General features: G+C 38.3%; 2 protein-coding genes across 3 annotated transcripts in view; both read left to right on the top strand.

Annotated features, from left to right (window-relative positions):
* Cenpq (centromere protein Q) overlaps positions 1-6,978 on the top strand; it is a 13,766-nt gene extending 6,788 nt beyond the window's left edge. The window contains exons 6-9 of the mRNA NM_031863.4: positions 519-648; positions 3,166-3,285; positions 3,421-3,498; positions 4,171-6,978. Of these exons, the coding sequence (NP_114069.2) occupies positions 519-648; positions 3,166-3,285; positions 3,421-3,498; positions 4,171-4,299 (457 nt within the window). The 3' untranslated portion in view covers positions 4,300-6,978. The remainder of the gene's footprint in view (positions 1-518; positions 649-3,165; positions 3,286-3,420; positions 3,499-4,170) is intronic.
* Glyatl3 (glycine-N-acyltransferase-like 3) lies at positions 4,739-23,060 on the top strand. 2 transcript variants are annotated; one of them, XM_006524587.3, is made up of 6 exons: positions 4,739-9,276; positions 13,410-13,514; positions 15,017-15,124; positions 16,612-16,738; positions 17,626-17,758; positions 22,620-23,060. In XM_006524587.3, exons 2-6 carry the CDS (start codon positions 13,437-13,439, stop codon positions 23,044-23,046), a joined length of 873 nt encoding a protein of 290 aa, XP_006524650.1. In that variant the 5' UTR covers positions 4,739-9,276; positions 13,410-13,436; the 3' UTR covers positions 23,047-23,060. The 2 variants fall into 2 exon arrangements, with proteins under 2 accessions (XP_006524650.1, NP_001138532.1); NM_001145060.1 differs by lacking the exon at positions 4,739-9,276 and having other exon boundaries at positions 13,437-13,514; positions 22,620-23,046.

The following is a 23,060-nucleotide window of genomic DNA, read 5'->3' as shown; positions in this document are numbered from 1 at the left end:
TTCTGATATTATAAAATGTGTAAACTAAAAAGTGTTCTAGTAAAGTAGCCTTAGCATTCCATGATTTGAGATAATTGTTAATGTATTTTTTTAAATTTTTTATTGGATATTTTCTTTATTTAGATTTCAAATGTTATCCCCTTTTCCGGTTCCCCCCACCCCTGTTCTATGAGGGTGTTCTCCCACCCACCCACTCCTCCCTGCCCTCTAACCAGGCCCTCCAGAGCTCCCAGGGACTAAACCACCAACCAAGGAGTACACATAGAGAGACTCATGGCTTCAGCTGCATATGTAGCAGAGGATGGCCTTGTTGGACATCAATGGGAGAAGAGGCCCTTGGTCCTGTTAATGTATTAAAAAGTTAGGTGATGTTTTATCAGAAATGTTTTGGAAAGGAATGCCATTAGCTGCTGTGAGGAAAAAAAATAAAAGAATGTTGTAGCCCTTAAGTGTGAAAAAAATGAAACTTTTAAAGAAAATGGTATTCTTCATGAAAATAAACATGTTATATTTTTAAGACTACTACAACAATGTGCAACACTGAAAGTCCCTCCAAGAAAGTTGAACTATTTAAAGGATGTGTCAAAAATGCTGAAAATGGAAAAGGCACAGGAAAGAGCAAATGAAGAGAGCCTGGCTTCACTGCAGGTATGCCATTCAAAAGGGCCTCTGTAATTAGAGACCCAGGGAGAGGGAACAAGGAGAAAAGCATCATAGCATTAGTGGTCTAGCATTAAACTCAAATTTTGGATTAGAGTTTTTGTTGATTTTTGTATCTTTTGTAAGAAAAGCAAAGCTGTCACTTGAACGTTAAGCCTCTCAATTTGAAGTGTTAATGACTTATCCCTGGTCAAGTAACAGTGCCGTTTTGGTTTGGTTTGGTTTGGTTTGGTTTGGTTTGGTTTGGTTTGGTTTGGTTTGGTTTGGTTTGGTTTTTCGAGACAGGGTTTCTCTGTATAGCCCTGGCTGTCCTGGAACTCACTTTGTAGACCAGGCTGGCCTCGAACTCAGAAATCTGCCTGCCTCTGCCTCCCGAGTGCTGGCTGGGATTAAAGGCGTGCGCCACCACGCCCGGCCCTAACAGTGCCATTTTTATAAAAGAAATTTTAAAACATTTTTTCATATGTTCTGATCATGTCGTTCACCCCACAGTTTCTCCCAGATCCTTTCTTACTCCCACCCAACTTTATATTCTCTCAGTGTCTCTCTCTTTAAAAAGCAAGAAAACAACAACTGCTTTTCCCCTGCCTCTGCCTAGTTACACAGAGGCAGAGGCTCGGGTGCATGCAACATTCGCCTTCACTCATATTCCACAGCCATGGCCAAGGAAGGCATACATGCTAAAGGTTTAATGGACATCAACACTGTTCTACAAGAGCTGCTGAGGACTGCCCACACCCGTGATGGCCAAGCACGTGGTATATGTGAAGCTGCCAAAGCACAAAAATCAGTCTCTCTGCTTGCATCCAGCTGTAGTGAGCCCATGTATGTCAAGCTGGTGGAGGCACTTTCTGCTGAGAACCAAATCAACCGGGTTAAGGTTGATGACAAGAAACTAGGGGAATGGGGTAGGCCTCTGTCAAATTGATTGAGATCAGAAGCCACAGGAACTGGTTGTTTGCAGTTGTGTAGTGGTTAAGGGCTATGGCAAAGAATCCTAAGCCAAGGATGTCATCGAGGAATACTTATAGTTTAGAGGGATCATAGCCAAGCCTTCATTTTGTGCTTTTGCCCTTCAGGATAAATTATTGCATGTCATTTTCTTTTAATCTGTTAGGCTACCAATAATAAACTGGTATGCATGGTTGTGGAGAGCAGTGCCGCTAGCAATCGCCATTATAAGATGGCGCTGGCCTCCGCTGTGCCTAACTAGTAAACAAGCCTTGTACGCAGGTACGAGAGTGAACTCACACCTAGGCACTGCCCATCTCGGGGTGTAGTAATGGGGTGATGGGCGAGCAACGAATCAGGAGCTGACACGCCACATCAGGTGCTGAAACACCATGGCTGAGGGCTATATAAGCAACGCCATTTTCCGGGGTCGGGGTCTTCCCTCCTGAAGAAGCAATAAAGCTTTTTGCTGCAGAAGAACCGGTGGTTGAGTCTTTCTTGCCGGTCGAGTGGGACGCAACACATGGTTTACTTTATAATTGTCTTAATCTGTACTTTGTAAATCCAACAGCCAGTTCATAGCAGTGTGGTGCTAAGAAACATGTTAACTTCACCATAGAATGTAGTTTACAGAATTCAAGCTCTGGGACGTTCATGAAAAACAGCCTACTTCCTTCTACCTAGCAATTTCAGTGACATAAAGAATTGAACCAAAAGTATTTAAAGGAAAAATAAATCAGTCATAACCAACATGGAGTCTGACTCAAAGAATAAAGTGGTTCCTGTGTACAAGGAAGTCAAACAGTGGAAATGGTCAATATTACAGACTTTACTAAGACTTTAACTAATGTGTTATACTGATCTTACATATTTGTTAGGTCCTTTAGAGTTGTACATTGAAATATTTACAAGTGCAATGTTATGATGTCTAGGATATACTTTAAAATAGTGCATCTTTAATGACCCAGAAGCTGATTTATACTGTACTTGGCCTGCAATCAGCATATTCCTGTTACTGTGATATTTGACTCATTAATTTTCCGTATTGTCTTTTTTATAAATTAATATATTTCTTTAAATTAGAAAAATAGTTTACAGTGTTTTAATAATTAATTTTAATAATATTAATTCCAGTGCCTAGCATTCCATTCTTTTGGCATATTAAAAGAGCAGGCATTCAAATGTTCCTAACTAAAATTAAAAATATTTTCATTTGTTTCTTGCACTTGAAAGCACCTGTTACTTAACAGATGCTGTTGCCTGGAGTCCTTGGGCTGTGCAGCTCATACAAAGGGTTCTGCAGAGCCTCCATTGCTTGTTAGCTTCTGTGTTAGGGTTTTGATGGGCAGAGTTAGCTCCTTAATCCTTCCTAATAACTCAGGGTTATATTGGCCAAGCAGCTTTCTTGAGGGTCTCTTTTTGAAAGATGAGCAAAAATAAAGTTAACAATTTCTTGCAGAGTGTTTTAAAATAAGAAGTATCATATGTATAATCTCCTAGGGTTTCATTTATCATACATTTACTTTAAAATATTAACTTTTCTTTTTGCTTTAGGAAGAAATAGACAAAATAGTAGAGACCACAGAGTCAATGACTGAGAGTATTCAAAGCCTAAAGAATAAAATTCAAATTTTGACAAGTGAAGTAGAAGAAGAGGAACAGGAGGTGAAACAGGTAATGGTTGAAAAGCATATTGCTACTATTTAAATATAATTTTTAATGCTAAAATGTTACTAAGATAACTTGAGTTTTGCAAGGTGAACAAAACCAGCCTTTTGAAATAATCCCTAGCTTTCTGTTTCTGTTTAGGTATTTCACATAGATAGCAATAAAGTACTTGCTCTTCCAGAACTTTCTCAGAAAAGTCTTAAAGCACCCATACTTCAAGTAAGTACCATAGTTAATTGACCATACTGACTATTGCCAGGCTATATTATACACACACACACACAAATACAGAGAGAGAGAGAGAGAGAGACAGAGAGAGAGAGATAAAACCATATCCCGTTTCATTAAACAAACTAATCCTGTTATAAAACTTTTGATAAATTACTTGTCTTTACTGGGCATATAATTTGAACATCTTTTCTGTCCATTCATGTACACTCATTCTTATCAGTATTTACATAACATTCCATTACACAGATACACCATTGTTGTAAAGAACTGATAGAAATAAGAAATTTTGTATTATACTCCTTTATATACTTTTATATATTTGCATAGTCATAACTATAGGCATATCCTTCTTGTTTGACTTTTAACAAAGTTATACAGCTCTTTATAGACTAGCATTGTGGTATGTTATTAATCAGTACTCTTGTAATTTGTCTTTCTCCCAAAGAGCTCATTGATATTGTCATGTAAATGCTCTTTTCATTATCTGGAATATGCCAGCAGAGCAAGAAAGGGGACAAGGAAAGACTTATTTGTAAATGAACGCCCACTGGTTGATGACTAGTGATCTTGGGTGGTAGTTACTTAAGATTGCAAATAACAGATGTTTGACATTTTTCATCATAAAATGCTAAAAATATAATTGTACTGCCTTACCCACAGGAAGAAATTTTGGCACTAATTCCAAACCAGAATGCTCTTCTGAAGGACTTGGATGTTCTTCATGATTCAGCCCCAGTGAAGAATGTGTCAGCATTCATTGAAGAAGCCTATAAGAAACTTGACTCCTAAAGAGTTGGATTTTGTTTTGGTGTTTAAGCCGTGTTCCATATTAACTTATTGTTGATAAATTGTAAAACTCTTTTTTCTTTTAGTAATAGTCTCTCACTCTGTTTGTAGCCTAGGCTGGCTCAGCACTTATTCTTTCTCCCATTTGGCCTTGAACTCCCAGCAATCCTGCCTCAGCATCCTGAGTGCTGGGATTACCGGGGCGAGCTTCACATCTGGCCCAAAGGTGTGCAACTTAACTGGAGATCTTTCTTCAAAACAATTAACCTTTGTTATCTACCTTAAAACTAGCCTGTGTGGGCTTATCATTAATATCTAATGTCCTATAAACATTGCAGTTGCTAAATCTAGGAAATTTATATATATGTAGATATTTGCTAAAACTGTTTACTGAGAATTATTTTTAAAAATAAAAAAAAAAATGCCATGATGTAATAGTTTCTGATGTGTGAGTAGAACTTTTTATTGGAAGTCATTTTGTGGCTATGAAGAGTGGGTGTACAGCACCTACTTGATAGAAACATTAGTATCTCTCTCTTTACTTTGACTGGTAGCCTTCATTTTCTGTCCAATCATGTGGAATTTGAAAAATCTCAAATGCCTTCTTAAATCTCTCATCTCTATGCAATTCTTGCTATTTTTTTCAGGTGTTTTTGCACTAACGATAATAACATGCTGGTTCTTTGGCTAGAGAATTGTTAGGTGCTGGATACTTTCTGCTCCACCAAAGCATACTCTTTGTATGTTTAAAGATTGTTTAAAGGGAACCTGAGTACATATATCCTATCAGATAAAAGCAAAACAAACAACAGAAAACTTTTTTGGAAAAGCCCAGTATTGGACAAGTGACCACCGCCAAAGGTAGAAAGAACTGGGGAAGGGCTGCAGAGTAGGGTTAAAAATGAAAATATGTGAGACTTGCAGGCAAGAGCATGGTTGTTCGCTTAACAGGAGGATCCTAACACTGTGCAGTGCAAAGAAAGGCTGCTATCCTAAGCTCCACAAATGTGAACCACAGCTAACCAAAATGTTCTTGCGCTTTGTGAGAAACTGTTAGGAGTTTCTCATGCCGTGTCAATTATGAGACAGCCTGGTGTCTCATAACTCAAGCTGCATTCCTGCTAAGCATCTTCTCATAAACCTTGTGAAGTTTATATATGTGAAGAAATATTTCCATAAGCAGGTCTGAAATCATCTCTAACCAACAGTAGTACATTGATTTGGAGTGGGTAGTACATTAGCTTGGATTTTGTTATCTACTTATAATTGCAGTTGAATTTTTTTAAGATTTATTTATTTTATGTATGAGTACACTGTTGCTGTCTTCAGACACACCAGAAGAGGGCATCAGATCCCATTACAAATGGTTGTGAATCACCATGTAGTTGCTGGGAATTGAACTCACGACTTGTGGAAGAGCATCCAATGCTCTTAACAGCAGAGCCATCTCTCCAGCCCTAAATTTTCTATCGTACTAAAGAATTTTTGTTAGCTTATTTAGGAAATTCCATAATGCTGCTAATATCTCCCAAACAGAACTTCCTGTTTACCTATGGTTAACTATCTTGGGATTGATATCTGCTGTAGAGGGAGGTCATGGCTTTGGAATCCTGGAGCTGCTTGAGCCCAAAGAATCAGAAGCAGGGTCATCTTAGGAAGGTTAGGAAGACTTTAGAAAAGTAATAGATTTCCACAGGTTGCCTTAAAACCCTGCGCTCAGCAACTGAAAACTTGGTTCTTTTAGACTAATAGAATGCTAAGTCATTGGTTTTTATCATTAGCTAGAACATTTACACTAGCATACTGTTTTCCTCAGGATATCTACTTGATAGTTAATATCAAGTCAACTAGAATATCAGTTTATCATTACAACTGAATGATAGTCACCTCATTTCCACGGCAGAACTGCTACCTCCTAGCTTTGGAAGTATAGCCTTTAACTTAGAGCTATGCTACACTCCAGGACTTAACAGGTAATCAAAAACAGCTTTTCTTTAAATGCTTTATTTTTGGCATCCTTTTTGTGAATGATTTGAGGTAAATCTACAGCTAATATCCTTTGTCCCCAAGTAGATGCTAAGTAGATAAGGTGTGAGTGAACAGCAGGTGTCAGTGTAGAAATTGCCTGGTCTTAGCAAACAAAGACAATGCTGTAATGAAAGCAGGTAATTATATGGAGCTCTGATGGATTTGTAAAAGAGCCAAGCCAAATACTGAGCCACAACAGAGTGGAAAACGGAGCAGTCATTAAACAAAGCCCTAATATATAATGAACTGCAAAAGAGGTGTACATTAAATACCAAGAGAAAATGGGTTAATTCTTGAAAGGAAAGGTTTAAAAGCTATGAAATGCTTGCATAATATTCAATCTTATAATGATCACTTAGACATAGAAACTAAGTGCTTTCACCAGTTAGGTTTGTGAATATTTAAAAGTGAAACGTGTTGAATTAACTCCTAGGGAAATAAATGTTAAGTAAACTGCCAAAGGACAGTAATTTGGTATAACCATTTTGGGGAACATGCTACACAAGTAAGTTGTAGCCTCCATGTCGGCCATTTACATTCTTTATATAAGCTTCTCTATTACCTGCCAACTCTGTTTGCATATCTTCAATAATTAGGCTCTGTTATGTGAAACACCTGCAGTAGAACCTACGATTAAAGGATTTATTTTACTTGGTTGGATATCATTTCTTTGCATTCTCTGTTTACCAAAAGTATGCAGCTTACACCTGTCAAAATTAGTGTGTGGATTATTCACACTGGCTGCTTTTCTAAACATGTCTAAATTCTCTCATGTTTCGTTCACTACCAAGAAATATTATATTAGGCTTTGGGTAAAAGAGAAATTCAAATTTCCCAGTTGAGTCATAGTGGGGCTACAGGGTGAGCCCTGTTTACGTTCAAAGGAGCTTTTCTTACAAAGCTGCCTTCTTACCTACATTTCATTATTACTAAATCACTACACAGCCATTTCTTGGCTTAGGTGTTTTTCCTTGTTCCTCCCTTTGTAGTCCAGGCTGACCTGGAACTTTTGTCAGTTTTACTGGCTCTGATTAGAAAATGCTGGGATTCCGGGCATGCACCACCATGCCCAGTTTGCTTCCCTCTGAAATAGCCTCTGTTACAGGACTGTAAATTACTATAGCAATAGTACAAAGATAGTAATGATTCAGTTCAAATTGAAATAAAAAGATGAAAAATTTCTTCCAAATTCAATGATACTTTTTTAGAATTTTTTAAATGAAATTGTTAAATTATGGACCAATAGGGAAAAAATATGTCTTAGCCAATTTTAACAATTTTCATTCCTAAGGAAGTTCTTAAAATTATTGCAAGTTTTCGAATGAGATAAATATGACAAATGGGTCTTTGGGACATTAACAATGTTAGGGAGCTCTGTGTGTGTGTGTGTGTGTAACTGCATACTAACTCATTCCTCCCCTATAACAATATTTAATGTCATAACAAACCAGTGGCGATTAAACCTTATGATACAATTCATCCATTTAGCAGATAACTGAAGAAACAGAAAGTGTCTAAAGATCACAAATAGTCCATGATAGAATTTGAACATATACAACAGAGTTGAAACCTTAAATTCTTTGAAACTTCCTGAACTACAGTTGTAAGGAACTATTAAATATCAGTGGGTCCCCTTACAGCATCATGCATCTGTGTTTTTCTCTGGAAACAAGTAAAGTACAGAATTATCCCATGTGTTTACTGAGGAAAACCACTTTACATTTATTTTACATTCACTCCCACAACACACACACTCCAAGTTTGGAGTTGAGGGCTTGCCTTACTCCAAGATGCATACGACAGAACAATCATCTTCAACCAATTCAGTTTTTCTGGGAAGTGCACTTGGCCTGGGTTATTTTCCCTCAGGCCAGAAGCAACCATTCTGAGTAGTTCTAATGTTACTCAAAACAGAACCTTGTAAGGAGTAGAAGCTTGTTTTGAATGCACTTGTACAGAATACGGTCCACATTGAGGGAGACACTCCTATCTCAAAGGCACGAAATAACCTGACCTCTAACTTTAATTTTTCAAGATGCTCTACAGACATTTTTAGTTCCACAATAATAGTGTTAGTTTATTTTTTAGGTCTATGTTTCTTAGTATTTACTGAAAAACTACTTATAAACTCATAGGACCACAAAAAAAAAGCTATACATTGCTCTCACATGTCTTAAGTTTGTGTATCAACATACCAATATACAACACTCTTCATTTTAGCACAATGTAATTTACATAACAATTTCTCAAATCAATGTTTTTCAATTGCTGGTTACTCCATTATTCCTGGGGCCAGTGAGAATGTCCTTCCTAACTTACCTACGTTTAGCAGCTAAGACAGTAAACAGCATCCTCCCCTGTGACTACTTCGAGCAAGCACTCTCCCTATGCTGCGGACACATTTCTGCAGCTTAGTTTCCTAAGGCGTGTGCAACATGTTATATGCTGAGATGCTCTGAACGACTCTCAGTTTCACAAATGTCCTTTTCTTAGACTTTCATAGCCTTGGAAATTTAGGGCAACAAAATTATTTTCTTGAAACTAATTTAACAATACTTGAGAAGTCAGTTCAACTATCACTTTCCTATTGTACTTCCTTTGCCTGAAATCAGTTGTAATTTCCATCCATTAAGAGTCTGTTAAATAGATAGCCATATGTCCAAAATGTAGAGAGCTATCTACTCAAGATTCATATTTGTTGGATTTCACACTATAAAACTAGATGAGGTAGAAAAGAAAGGGATTGCAAATAGTGCTACATTTGAGATGATTTTTTAGCAGGCCCTACACAAATCCCTCCCCTTCTCTAGGTGTGGCCACTCTCCCTCCCCTTTCCACTAAGGCTTAATTAGAAAAGTAGCCCTGACGTATAAGTTTACCATTTACACAGAAGGAGCTCTGCATGGATACGCAGCTATAATACCTGTTTCTGACTGATCTCTCAACAGCAAGGTATGTTATGAAAATAGGATCCCCCCAAAAAATTAAGTCTACCATTAGGTAAAAATGAAAGATGCAGAAAAGATAAAAATTCACTTTTTATAGACAGAATAAATTATTAGGTTTAGAGGAAAGAACACTTCTGTGTGGTTTCATTTTGCTTTTTAAATTTTTGACAGGAAAATAAACATTATGAAGTTTCAAACTCTGTATTGTGGTATGATTTTAACTTGAGTAACAAAAGATATGTCATTTGTACTAGAAGTCCTTTAATATGTGACCATTTCAAGCAATGGGTTGCAGGGGCTCAAAAGAAACTTGCCTTGTTTATAAAGGAAAGAAAAACAGTCATGTTTTAAACCTTAATCTTGATTCATTTCCCCCAAATCTAAAGTGCCACATAGAGAGAAAACACAAGAATTGTGGATCTCATTGATAGTTTGTTGTTGTTGTTATTTTGTTTTTGTCTTTTTCCTGTTACATGATATTTATATCAGAATCAGAAATCAGAGCTGAATCCAACCCTTCACAGCTGAAGGAAAATGGTTTTGTTCCATGGGAGGCTTAGTGTTCATTATGATTCACTTCAGCAAGGAGCCTCCCTGAACACAGTTCTGAAAACTGGAATAGACTTTCAGCAACTTCCAGAGGCTAGAACAGCAGAGGACCCTTCCCAGAGCACTAGTATACCTACCTAAAGCCCTTCCCCAGTATCTACCCTCCAGAGCTGTTGTATAATAAACTTCTGTTCTGTTATATGGCTCAGATTGTGGGAACTTGTTAGAGTAGTCCTCGAAAAAAAATTTTAAACATTTAAATTAATAATTGAAACTTAAGATTTACCAGCAGCTGAGATAACATTGTAAAGAAGGTAGTTTTCCCAGAGCAAGCTTCATCGATCACACTGCTGTAATTTCTGCAAATTTTGAAAACTGGATTGCATGATTTATGGTAGTAGGTGATTATGTTCATATGAACTCTCCATGAAAATTATAGCGAAGAAAACAAAATGCCGGTCATTGTGTTGCAAATGGTGTGCCAGCAAGAAAACAAATCCTGTTTTACTTTTTTTATTAAAAAAAAAAAAAAAGGAATCATTTTTCAAAAGAAAGTAATGCTTTGTCTGTACAATTAATCAGGAAAAATTTCCAAGTCTTTCTCTGTGTTGCCAGATGCTTAATGTCCATGAAGAAACTTGAGTTTTTACAACTTGAAAAACTTATTTTTCTTTCTCTGTGTGCCTATTGATAGAAGTTACTACCATGATTTATGGTAGTAGGTGATTATGTTCATATGAACTTTCCATGAAAATTATAATGAAGAAAACAAAATGCCAGCCATTGTGTTGCAAATGGTGTGCCAGCAAGAAAACAAATTTTGTTTTACTTTTTTTTATTAAAAAAATCATTTTCCAAAAGAAAGTAATGTTTTGCCTGTACAATTAATCAGGAAAAACTTCCAAGTCCTTCTCTGTGTTGACAAATGCTTAATGTCCATGAAGAAACTCGAGTTTTTAAAACTTGAAAAACTTATTTTTCTTTCTCTGTGTGCCTATTGATAGACGTTTAAAAATGGGTTTTAACCTCTAGAACATATATTGAGTTTTAGAGACATGTAGTAGACTAGGAAAACTATAACATTCCTTTTACATAACTTGAACGCTTAGTAGTTGTCATTATGTATATTATGATGTAACAATATATATTTATGTATATATGTGTACATACATAAAAATTAAAATGTGTAAAAATGTTTTCTTCATCTATGGGAGTTTCCATATTGTTTTGTGGCATTAACCAAAGCTTCACATTTAATTTCATAGGTCGTCACCTATGAAAATAATCACTGTTTACTGATCAGGCATTTTCACATCTTGTGTGTTAAAATTAGTATTATGTGTTTAAGACCCTGGGAAGTATCTGCTTTTAATTGGTTTCCCTGACTGACTTGTCAGTTCCAAGAGCTTAGCCTAGAAGGTAGACTGATACTTGATGGAGGGAAGCTTTGATGATAGAGCACTAGACTGTAGTGTAGAGATGGCAGACATGCAAAAGCAAGCAACCGACAGAAAAAGTGCATGGGGTGATTTTATAGACAACTGAAGCAGTACCTAGTCAGGTAAAGTTTAGTGTCAAATGTGAACTCTCAGCTTCTCATTTCTCATGAGGAGTCTCAATCTGTAAAGTCATATGGAACATGGATTTAGTTGGTAGTGAGTTAGGTTCCTAGGAGACTTGTTTTCATTCACAAGTACTACATAATGTCACTTGGTGTGTTCTTGTTTATTCAGTATTAGTCATTGGCTCTCATGAACTGATCAACAACACTGAAACACATGCATGAACGATGCTTACGGAATGTTTTTCCTCCAAGAGATCACAGCGTTTTTACACCTAGGGAATATGAAAGCAATGCTTGTGCATTATGCCTATGAACCTTTTTAATTTTTTTAGTTGCTAGACAGTTTCATTTATTTTGTCGTGAACCATATTTCTTTTGTCTGCTGGGTCTGCCATTCCTCTCTGTCATCCCCCTTTGAATAGAAATTGCTCTAATCGGGCTGGCGAGATGGCTTAGTGGTTAAGAGCACCCGACTGCTCTTCTGAAGGTCCAGAGTTCAAATCCCAGCAACCACATGGTGGCTCACAACCATCCGTAATGAGATCTGACTCCCTCTTCTGGAGTGTCTGAAGATAGCTACAGTGTACTTACATATAATAAATAAAAAAAAAAAAAAAAAAAAAAAGATGTGAAATAGAACAATAATGTTCTCTTGAATATTAACTGGAAATATGTGTCAGGAGATAGGTTTTTATTGCTTTTTGCACATCCACAGATAACTGCCACCACATTGCCAGTGTTGATTTGTGGGTTACAAATGAATCGTAATTAGAAGGCAGGTGGTCATAACATTCTGAATCTAGGAATAAAACATTATCTCTGTAAGACCATATTTTATGTTTGTAAACCAACCTTTATCTTAGCTCTATTTATTTTTATTTTTATCTTACTTCACATTTGTCTGAACTTTAATTTCAACTTAATTATTCTACATATATATAGTAAAAAATATTAAAAATTTCAGTGCTCGGTTTCTTCCTGGCCTACTTTAGAATCTACTTTCTATAACCCCAAGTTATTACCTACTATTTACTATGTTCCATCTGGGCTGCTCTCAACCCAGTTTGGCAGCCCTCTGGGCCATGTTCTCTTGGCCATTAGCATATGGCTACTCTCCTCCCTCCTGTATGTTCTATTTCCATGATTGCTTTTTACTCTTTCTTTGTGGTGTTCTTTCTCACAAGCCCAGGAAACCTCAACCCCCATCTAAGTCTCTCTGCCAAGCTATTGGCTGTCAGCATCTTTATTCACCAACCAGAATTAACTTGGGGGCAAGATCTCAAGGGCTACGTGCAGGCTTCAGGTCTTGTGGGCCATGCTTAGCATGACAATAGACAGTAAAAGATAAAACCTCAGCACATATATTTTGCCTGTTTTTAGGGAATGGTATAGGTAGCAGGTGGTTTCATTCTATCCTTCAATTATGGGACAGGGAAGAGTGCAGAACAAACCAAAGATAAAGTCCATTGCCAAGCATGACAATTCCTCCAGTAGAGGAGGGGCCTCGCAGAGCTAGAGAGACCACTGTCTCTGGCGAAGTTTGGGTTTTTATTTGAGCTTAGAGTGTCCAACCCAGTTATTTCTCTATTCTCGTTCTTCATTGGTCCATAGATGTCTACAGTTCTCTTCTATAACATGGAACTTACATGGCAGGCGACCTAAAGGAAAACAATAAACCAGTCAGACCCTTCCATCTTGCTACCAACAAGCTATTTGAGGGAAACTAACTGAAAGAGAACATACATAAATGTGATATCCCAACTCTTGCAAGTTCCCTGCTGGAAATGATAAGAATGCGGTGGATCTGTAGCCCACTCTAAAGAGTTGTCTAGTGATCCCCATGTCCATATAGTTGCAGGTTTACTTATCCTGCAGCCTCCCATCTTCTGCTTTTATTCCTCTTCAAAGGAGGCATCAGCGTTATACCCAAAGAAAACATCACCACAGGCATATTCCCAGTAGATATCTTAATAGGCAGTGTTAATTAGCAAAAGTTAAATGTCTATCTTCAATTTCCTCATTAGGTGCAGAGGTATATAACTGTGGAGACAATGTTGGTGCTAAAGTGCTCCACCAAATTATTCATACTGGAGAACATGTTGAAGAGTCACTTTCCTGAATCACTCAAGGTAGTATAAGCCTGATAATTCTACTAAGTTTTTCTGTTGGGTTAATCTATGGATAATGTCAGACTTGTGGTTGTTCCTGCTCTTCTTTGATGAAAACATGTTGGTTTCCCAGTCTGCTCCCATCATCCTTCTGTTTCTCTAGAGGGCTCTTTAGGGAAGTTGTAGATTATGTTATTTCCGAAGCAAAGTGTTTTAAATGGTAGAAGACTGTGAATGTAGTGGCCTTGATGGAGAATAGGCTTGAAGACTGAAGTGTAGATGTACGTTTGTTACCTCTTCACCACTCAAGCCATCAATCAAAAACCCAAGGGTACCTTCTGATTACTCCATGCCAGTGTGAACGATGTCATAAATCAAAGATTGTAAGAAATGTAAAAATGGGGCTGCTGTGAGCAGTGAAGTTGCCTTTGAGTTGACAGAAAGGTTGTTTTCTGTTTGGTGATGATGAAGGAGAGGAAGAAGAAGAAAGAGGAGGATGAGGAGGAGAGGAAGAAGATCAACAAGAACAAAAAAGAACAAGAACAAGAAGAAGCAGCTATGAACATTAGCTCAAGAATCCTGTTACAACCTTGACCAGTTCTGTGTGTGCATGGTTTTAAGACAGACATTTTTCTTTTTTTTTTTTCCATTTTTTATTAGGTATTTAGCTCATTTACATTTCCAATGCTATACCAAAAGTCCCCCATACCCACCCACCCCCCACTCCCCTACCCACCCACTCCCCCTTTTTGGCCCTGGCGTTCCCCTGTACTGGGGCATATAAAGTTTGCGTGTCCAATGGGCCTCTCTTTCCAGTGATGGCCGACTAGGCCATCTTTTGATACATATGCAGCTAGAGTCAAGAGCTCCGGGGTACTGGTTAGTTCATAATGTTGTTCCACCTATAGGGTTGCAGATCCCTTTAGCTCCTTGGGTACTTTCTCTAGCTCCTCCATTGGGAGCCCTGTGATCCATCCATTAGCTGACTGTGAGCATCCACTTCTGTGTTTGCTAGGCCCCGGCATAGTCTCACAAGAGACAGCTACATCTGGGTCCTTTCGATAAAATCTTGCTAGTATATGCAATGGTGTCAGCGTTTGGATGCTGATTATGGGGTGGATCCCTGGATATGGCAGTCTCTACATGGTCCATCCTTTCATCTCAGCTCCAAACTTTGTCTTTGTAACTCCTTCCATGGGTGTTTTGTTCAGACATTTTTCTTAATGAAGGGAAAAGATGAGAAAGCTACAGAACAGCTTCCCATATTACCCTCATATTAATTGGTCCTTACCACATATTCTCTCAGCTTCTTTAGGTTTATTGGATATCAGCACGTTAGTGACAACCAGTTCAATGAGCATCTTTAAAATGGCAATGCTAAAGAAATCCATACTGTCTACGTGTCTGAAAGACTATATCTATACTTCCTCTCTCAGGACAGTGATTTTGAGTCGAGCTGGAAGATGGCATGCATCTGGAATGGCTAGTGGTATAACTGTCTGCTCTCTGGTTCTCCGGCTCAGGTTTATGGAGCAGTGATGAACATAAATCGTGGAAATCCCTTTCAAAAGGAAGTGGTATTGGATTCATGGCCAAACTTCAAAGTTATCATCACCCGGCGAGAGAGAGAGGTACAGTGCTGAAAGGCAAATAAGAAAAGTGAAAAGTAGGGCTAGAAAGATAGCTCAATGCTAAAGAGCACTGCCTGCTCTTCCAGAGTACCCGGGTTCAACCCCCAACACCCACATGGCAGTTCACAACTGTCTGTAATTCCTGTTCCAGGAGATCTGACCCCCTCACACAGACCTCCATGGAGGAAGAACACCAATGTTCATAAAATACATTGTTTTATAAAAATTTAAAAGCTAAAAGTAAATTTAGCACCACCTGGAAAGACAAAGGGAATAGTATGTCCATTATAATAACAAATATGTATTTCATCACTAGATTGTAATTGATTGCTTTGTAGACTCAAACATGGAAGACTGCTAGCCTGCAAGTGTGCCTTACTTCCTTATAGTCTCTAGAAGATGAAGCATGCAATATGCATATACTAGCTCCTTCACTGAATTAGGATTTCTTATGACTGATGAATTTGGGTATTTGAAAAACTATTGAGACAATGTAAAGAAGTCAGTAGAATGAGGCATGATGAGAATCATGCCTGTGAAGCCAAAGTGAACCTCAAGTGATCAAAGATGAGCCACCCTCCATATTAGGAAGACTGAGAGCCGTCATTCTTTTATTGTTCTCACTGAATTTTACCTTTTCTGTTTGTATTTGTGTGTGTGTGTGTGTGTGTGTGTGTGTGTGTGTGTGTGTGTGTGTGTCACTAGGGGTTATAGCAATGTTTCCTAATTAGCTTTAGCTGTTAACGTGATGTGTTCTAGAATCACCTGAGGTAGTATTAATTGAGGCCCTGCTCAGTCCCTATTAGTCCATTACCATGTCTGTGATGATGGAATACTCTGCCTATCGACTACAACCAGCTGAACTAGAGCCAGGCAAACACATTCCTTCATATCTTCTTCAGGTGCTGCCTGACTTCCCTCATTAATGGATTGTGACTGGGAAGTAGAGGCCAAACACCCCACCCCAAGTCACTTTTTGGTCAGAATGTTTTATTACAGAAACAATAAGCAAACTACAAGAACCAGAGTCTGGCCTATGCTAGGTACCTGCTTTGCTTCTGAGCTCCATTTCCAGCAAACAACCTATTCTTCTTTTGTTATTGTTGCTTTGCTTTGAAATGGAGTCTTACTATTCCCCACCTGGCCTCTTATAATCAAGCAATTCTCCTGCCTCAGACTCTCAACAACCTTTCAGCTCAGACTGAACTTGCAGGCCACTACAATTTTTATTTATATAAATTAAATCCTCGAAACTTGAAATAACTTTCTTAGTTTTAGAAGAAAAAAAAATCAAGGAAAAATAATCACAACCTTTTTATTTTTCTCAGGGTAGTTTATTAGTCTTATTCTTTGTTTTCTGTTTCCAGGTAGCTAATTTGGGAAATAGAAAATTAGCTAGACAGTAATGATAACTAATCATTCTAAGACATGGATTAACCAGAAGATATGCTTCGGTGTTGTATTCATGACTATGTCTTCTGCCCTAGGCTGAGACAGATAACCTTGACCATTACACTAATGCATATGCTGTATTCTACAAAGATATCAGAGCTTACCAACAGCTATTGGAAGAACATGATGTTATTAATTGGGACCAAGTTTTTCAAATACAAGGTAAGATCAAGTTCAAGGCATACATTATATACTCATAATGGATTCCTTTTTTATCCTGTATACTGGGAGAGGTATAGAAAAGACATTTCATGGACTTCATAGGGGGGAGTAATTCCTAGAACACCATTGAGTAAATATGAAGTGAAGGTGTGTAAATAATGTCATATAGCTGTGAGAAATGAGTGGGGTTGAGATCTCTTTAGCAACAAGCTACACCTAGGATACCATAATGGCTATTGTGGAAATGGAAGAAAAACTGGAGCCTTGTGCCCTAATCTCATTTCCTTGGGTGATAAAATACCATGACAAAAAGCAATTTATGGAAGAAAGGAGTTTATTTCTGCTAATAACTCCAAGTCATCATCCATCATTGGGGCAAAGTCAAGGCAAGAACTCCCAACATCAGAGCCATAGTTGAGAGCAGAGAAACGAGTGTATGTACACACATACACACGTGCTCATTGCTTAGTCGCTTTTATAATCAGGTTGATTTCTCCACTCGTAAACAGTTCAGGCCCCATGCCTATTGCATGGTGCCACCCACTGTGGCCTGGTTCTCCCCACATCCATTAATGTAAGACAATACCACAAGGACTTGAACACAGGCCAAAACTCACATAGGCAATCCTTACTGAGACTCTCTTCCCAACTGATGGTAGGTTGTCAAGTTGAATCTAAACATCACACCTTACCATATTATATTATATATTTATATGTGTAGGTGAGGTAGGCAACACCTAAAGTAATACATACATAGTTAACTATATTCTGGTTAAGACATGACAGAGTAGTAAACTGGTGAAATTGATATTTGGCATATAAATGCTAAAATAAATATATTTTCATCGAATATCATGATTGTGGTTTTTGTGTCTATTGCTATCCAGGGTTGCAAAGTGAATTATATGCTGCTTCCAAAGCCGTTGCCAAAGCAAGGCTGTTAGATTTGGATATAAATTTGGCTTCCTTCAAGGCTGTCCATTTTTCTCCTGTTTCATCTGTGCCAGACCACAGTTTCCTGTATGTAAGCCAAGTTTTACTTTTGGGGCTGGGTTTATTGTTACAAGTCCAGACAACAATACTAATGTACCTGTTATTGTTAAAGACTAGTTAAGCTTTTTGGATTGAGCCACTGAACTGAGGATGTGTGTGTGTGTGTGTGTGTGTGTGTGTGTATGTATGTTTTCTTTGTGTTTATGTATTCTTCCTCTTTCCTGTGCTTCATGATTTGTAATTTCTCTGAAAATCAAATCAGTGTCTTTGTCTATAGTGACTGAGATCATGAAAACTTCACTTTGTAATAAACAGAGTATACATACAAAAATCATTTCTTGATTTACTCCTTCATAAATGAATTCTAAATAATCTCTGTGGACTGAAGTCCAAAGTTCTTGAGTCTCTGTTGTTAAAGCTAGAGGTATATTCCAGATTTATGTTGCACTTTCAAGTACAAGGGACTAAATGTCTGAAATATATCCCTCTCCCTTTCCTTCCATGGGCTTCTAAAGTAGAACGATCATTTTTGTATTGTATTGTATTGTATTGTATTGTATTGTATTGTATTGTATTGTATTGAATTCTATTCTATTCTATTCTATTCTATTTACTTTGGTTTTTCAAGACAGATTATATTTGTGCAGCCATGGCTATCCTGGAACTTGCTCTGTAGACGAGGCTGGACTTGAACTCACAGATTCACCTGCTTCTGCCTCATGAGTGCTTAGATTAAAGGCGTGTGCCACAACCACCCAGCTATTATTCTATTTTTATCAGAGTTGAAATAAAACACAAGTGAGTTCTGAGGCCAGTAACTGATCACAGAGAGTACAGCATGAGAAGGCAGTCCTTGAAAACACATGACAGTGTGTGTCTCCATTGCTCCTTCTCTCTTATTTGAGGCCTTCCTCTGTCATTACTTTCTTCCCTTCAGTTTCTCCTTCCTGGACCTCATTTCTGCTCAAACATTAGGATCTAGGAGCTAGAGAGACAGGTCATTCAGATAAAGTGCCTTTGATGCTAGCACAAATCCTTAAGTTTGAGCCTAGCTGTGGTGATGCGTACCTTAAATCCCACTCAGGAGGCAGAGTCAGGCAGATCTCTCTGAGTTGGAGGATAATTTGGTCTACAGTGGAATTCTAGGACAGCCAGAGCTATACAGAGAAATCCTGTCTTAAAAAAAAACTATATATATATGTTTATATGTATATATATGTATATATATACATATGTATACATATGTATATATATACATATATATATATACACACACACACACATATATATAGGGTGTGTGTGTATATACCTATAGACCTATATATAAACCTATATATATATATATATATATATATATACACACCAATTTAATACATGTGTATGCATACACATGTATACATATATGCATATGCATGTAAACATATGCATATATATATATGTGTATATATATATATATATATATATATATATATATATATATAGTCTTAGTATAAAGGACAACATTTAACTGAGGCTGACTTACAGGTTCAGAGGTTCAGCCCATTATCATCAAGGTAGGAGCATGGCAGTGTTCAGGCAGACATGGGGATATAGGAGCTAAGAGCTCCACCTGTTGATCCAAAGGCAGCTAGCTAGGAGACTAGCTTCCGGGCAGCTAGGGCAAGGGTCTTAAGGCCCATACCACAGTGACACACCTATTCCAACAAGACTATACCTCCTAATAGTGCCACTCCCTGGGCCAAGCATATATAAACCATAGCAAACATACACGTACATATATACATATATATGCATATGTGTGAATATGTACACACATATACACACACAAACACACAGTTTTGTAAAATATTAATTAATTAAAGAATTTGGGTGTAGTATGTTTGTCTTTCTTTCTTTCTTTCTTTCTTTCTTTCTTTCTTTCTTTCTTTCTTTCTTTCCTTTGTAAAAGAATGGAACAAGATCAGTTACAAACTGCCCGCCTCTGTGCATATTAGTTTCTCTGCTCCCTAAGGTAGATGTTGAAGGAACTGGTTAGCATAGACTAGCTTTAAAGTCACAGGAAGTCAGAGGAAATTACTAGGAGTTTGTTTTATGTTTTCATGATATGGAAACCTTGAGTGCACACAGACATTGAAAGGAAAAACTCTCCCGCAGCCCAGTGGTACTCTTTCACATACACCCAGAAAACTACCCTAGGAACGCTGCACACCGTTCAGTTAACGGAAACAGAACACCACACAGGTCGTTCATAATCCTAGCTTTAAGACACATGTCACAGGGGCAGAGAGGTCTTGTTGGCTTGGACACTACACAGGTCGTTCATAATCCTAGCTTAAAGACACATGTCACAGGGGCAGAGAGGTCTTGTTGGCTTGGTTCTGGATTTGGGGTCTTTGCTTTTTTTGTTGTTTGTTTGTATGTTGGTTTGTTTCCAGTGATGGTAGTTGCACACAGCGTTTCGGTGTGCAGCCCTGGCTGACTTGAAACTCACTCTGTAGATCATACTGACCTCAAAGGCAGAGATACACCTGCCTCTGCTTCCAAACTTCTGAGACTAAAGGCGTGTGCCTCCATGCCTAGGCTAAGACAATGATTCTTAAAAGAAAAATCCACCTCCCTCTAGCTTCTCTAACCTCCGCTAGTCACTGTTCCAATCTCTGCTTTCTAGAGATTATGATTTTAGATTTTCATGTGAGTGAGATTGTGTGGGGTACTTCCTGTACTTACCTTATTTTGATTAATATAGTAACACTCCCATCCATATTTTACAGATGATAAGATTCAATCTTCTTTTTAAAGATAAACACTATTTTGTTGTGTATATGTCGCATTGTTCATAAACACTTAACATGAATCTGTGTCTTGCTTATTGTGAAGCATGCTGTGGTCAACAGAGACTTCAGACGCTTCTACTGCACACTGGTTTTATTATTTTAGGTATACCCTTAGTAATAGGATTGCTTGATCATATTATAGATGTCGTTTTTGGAAGACTCTCCCTCCTGTTTTCCCCGGAAGCCACACTAATTTACCTTGCTCATAGTGCTGAATAAAGGTTTCCTTTTCCCATCAGCATGACTCCTTTTCCCATTTTGACTTTTGGATAAGAATCATTCTGACTGGGCGTGGTGGCGCATACCTTTAATCCCAGCACTCTGGAGGCAGAGGCAGGAGAATTTCTGAGTTTGAGGCCAGCCTGGTCTACAGAGTGAGTTCCAGGACAGCCAGGGCTATAGAGAAACCCTGTCTCGAAAAACAAAAAACAAGCAAACAAACAAACAAACAAAAAGAATCATTCTGACTCCTGTGAGGTGATGTCTCATTGTGTGTTTGATTCACAGTTTTCTTTTACATCTATCTCTTGGCCGTGTATACCTTATTTTGAAAATGGTCTCTGTAGGCCTATTATTCATTTCTAAGTTGGATTATTTAGTTTTATCCCCATTGGGTTTCTTTCATTCCTTCTAGCCTGGATATTAGACACCAGGGTAGATTATAGACAAGTATAACTTGCAAGTGCTTTTACCCATTCAGCAGGGTTTTCCTTTATGATTATTTTTTCTGTACATAGCTTTTGCCACCCTGTATTCGTGGTGCAATACCTAGAATAGCTGCCTCTTCTGGAAGCTTTTATTTCGATGCAATCCTATTTTTACATTTTTCTCTCATATTTCTGTATCTTATTTAAAATATCTCTGTGCATGAGAAGGTCATAGGGCTTATTCTAGTTTATTCTCATAGACTTTTCTTTTTCTTTAACCCCAAAGCCATACTCAAGTTGTAAACTCTATTCATACTCGGTCCTTCTGGTACAAATGTGCAGCACACTGAAATGCATACCTCAGCTATGTTTCTGTTTATAGTAATATTTGTGTTCCATGTCCTCTGCCCTTTCCTTGAAGTATACTTTCAAAGTTGAATTGAAAAACCCTAAAGCAGTTTCCCCCTTCCCGCCTGGATAAAAGACTGGCCATTGCAAAAAGTAGCTAAGGGGAAAGTCTGGCAAAGTCAATTCTTCCAGAAAATGTTCATATGCATATTGACTTGTATTCATTTGTTAGCCTTGGCTATGCAAGGGAAGAAGGATCCTGAATGCTAGAATATCATTTAATAGCAAAATATTAGAGCTCAAAGGTTTCCAGTGCCTAAGACTTCACGAAGGTCTTTTAAGGACAACTCTAACTAATATAATAATAATAATAATAATAATAATAATAATAATAATAATAATGACAACTCTAGCTAATATAATAATAATAACATAAGCATGTATGTGTATGTTAACTGTATCTTAGCTTATTTGTGCAAGGCATGATTCAAGAATCTGACAGCACTCAAAAATCAAAGGACTCCAACACTCCACCATTCAGGTGATAGCAAGTGGGGCACTTGATTGGCAACAGCTAGCTATCTGCCTCCTTTGGGAGGAATTCAGGTCAGCTGCCTTCTTATAACTGGCTGAACCCTAAGTGTCTGCTATCCTTCTGTGTCAGTAGGTAAAAATCCAAACCTAAACTAACTTGTACTTCCTCTCCTAGAGAATGAAGATGTAGAAGCAGCCTTGGCCACACCTCAGTTCACAGAGTTGACTGACGAAAACAAGCAGACATAAAACTAAATTTGACAAGAGTGATTTATCTTTTAACTGGGAAGTGCTTAGGTTCTAAATTCTTGAAAATGCCAGACATAGTCTTGGATTTTTAATTTTAAATCATTAGAAAATGAGTACTTACTGGTAATCATGTAACTCTGATGGGTCCTCCTCCCCCCTCCTCCCCCCTCCTCCCCCCTCCTCCCCCCTCCTCCCCCCTCCTCCCCCTCCTCCCTCCTCCTCCCCCCCTCCCCCTCCTCCTCCTCCTCCTCCTCCTTTCCTGCCATTTTCTTGTAGAACCGGGCCAACCCCGAGACTGACCTACCTGAGTGTCTCAGATGCAGATCTTCTCAACCGGACTTGGTCACGAGGTGGCAACCAGCAGTGCCTGCGGTACTTGGCCAATCTCATCGCCTGCTTTCCCAGCGTGTGTGTGCGTGATGAGAAGGGAAACCCAGTATCCTGGGGTATCACAGATCAGTTTGCCACTATGTGTCACGGCTACACCCTGCCTGACCATCGCAGGAAAGGTTACAGCCGACTGGTGGCCCTCACGCTGGCCAGGAAGTTGCAAAGCCGGGGATTCCCTTCCCAGGGAAATGTCCTGGATGACAACCTGGCTTCCATAAACCTGCTGAAGAGTGTCCAAGCTGAGTTCTTGCCTTGTCGTTTCCACAGGCTTATTCTGACCCCTGCAGCTTTCTCAAGACAAGCTCACCTTTAGCTCGAAGAGATTCC

The sequence above is a fragment of the Mus musculus genome, chromosome 17 (genome assembly GCF_000001635.26).
Source record: "Mus musculus strain C57BL/6J chromosome 17, GRCm38.p6 C57BL/6J".
Lineage (NCBI taxonomy): Eukaryota > Metazoa > Chordata > Mammalia > Rodentia > Muridae > Mus > Mus musculus.
The sequence above is the reverse complement of the archived record's forward strand: the minus strand, read 5'-3'. Positions and strand labels throughout refer to the sequence as shown.

Bases quoted from the DNA above. Each gene is read 5' to 3' on its own strand.
- Glyatl3 (XM_006524587.3), top strand. From the start codon at position 13,437: ATGTTGGTGCTAAAGTGCTCCACCAAATTATTCATACTGGAGAACATG. The intron at 15,125-16,611 runs GTACAGTGCTGA...CTTCTGCCCTAG, and splicing joins TCACCCGGCGAGAGAGAGAG to GCTGAGACAGATAACCTTGA. The intron at 17,759-22,619 runs GTATGTAAGCCA...ATTTTCTTGTAG, and splicing joins GTGCCAGACCACAGTTTCCT to AACCGGGCCAACCCCGAGAC.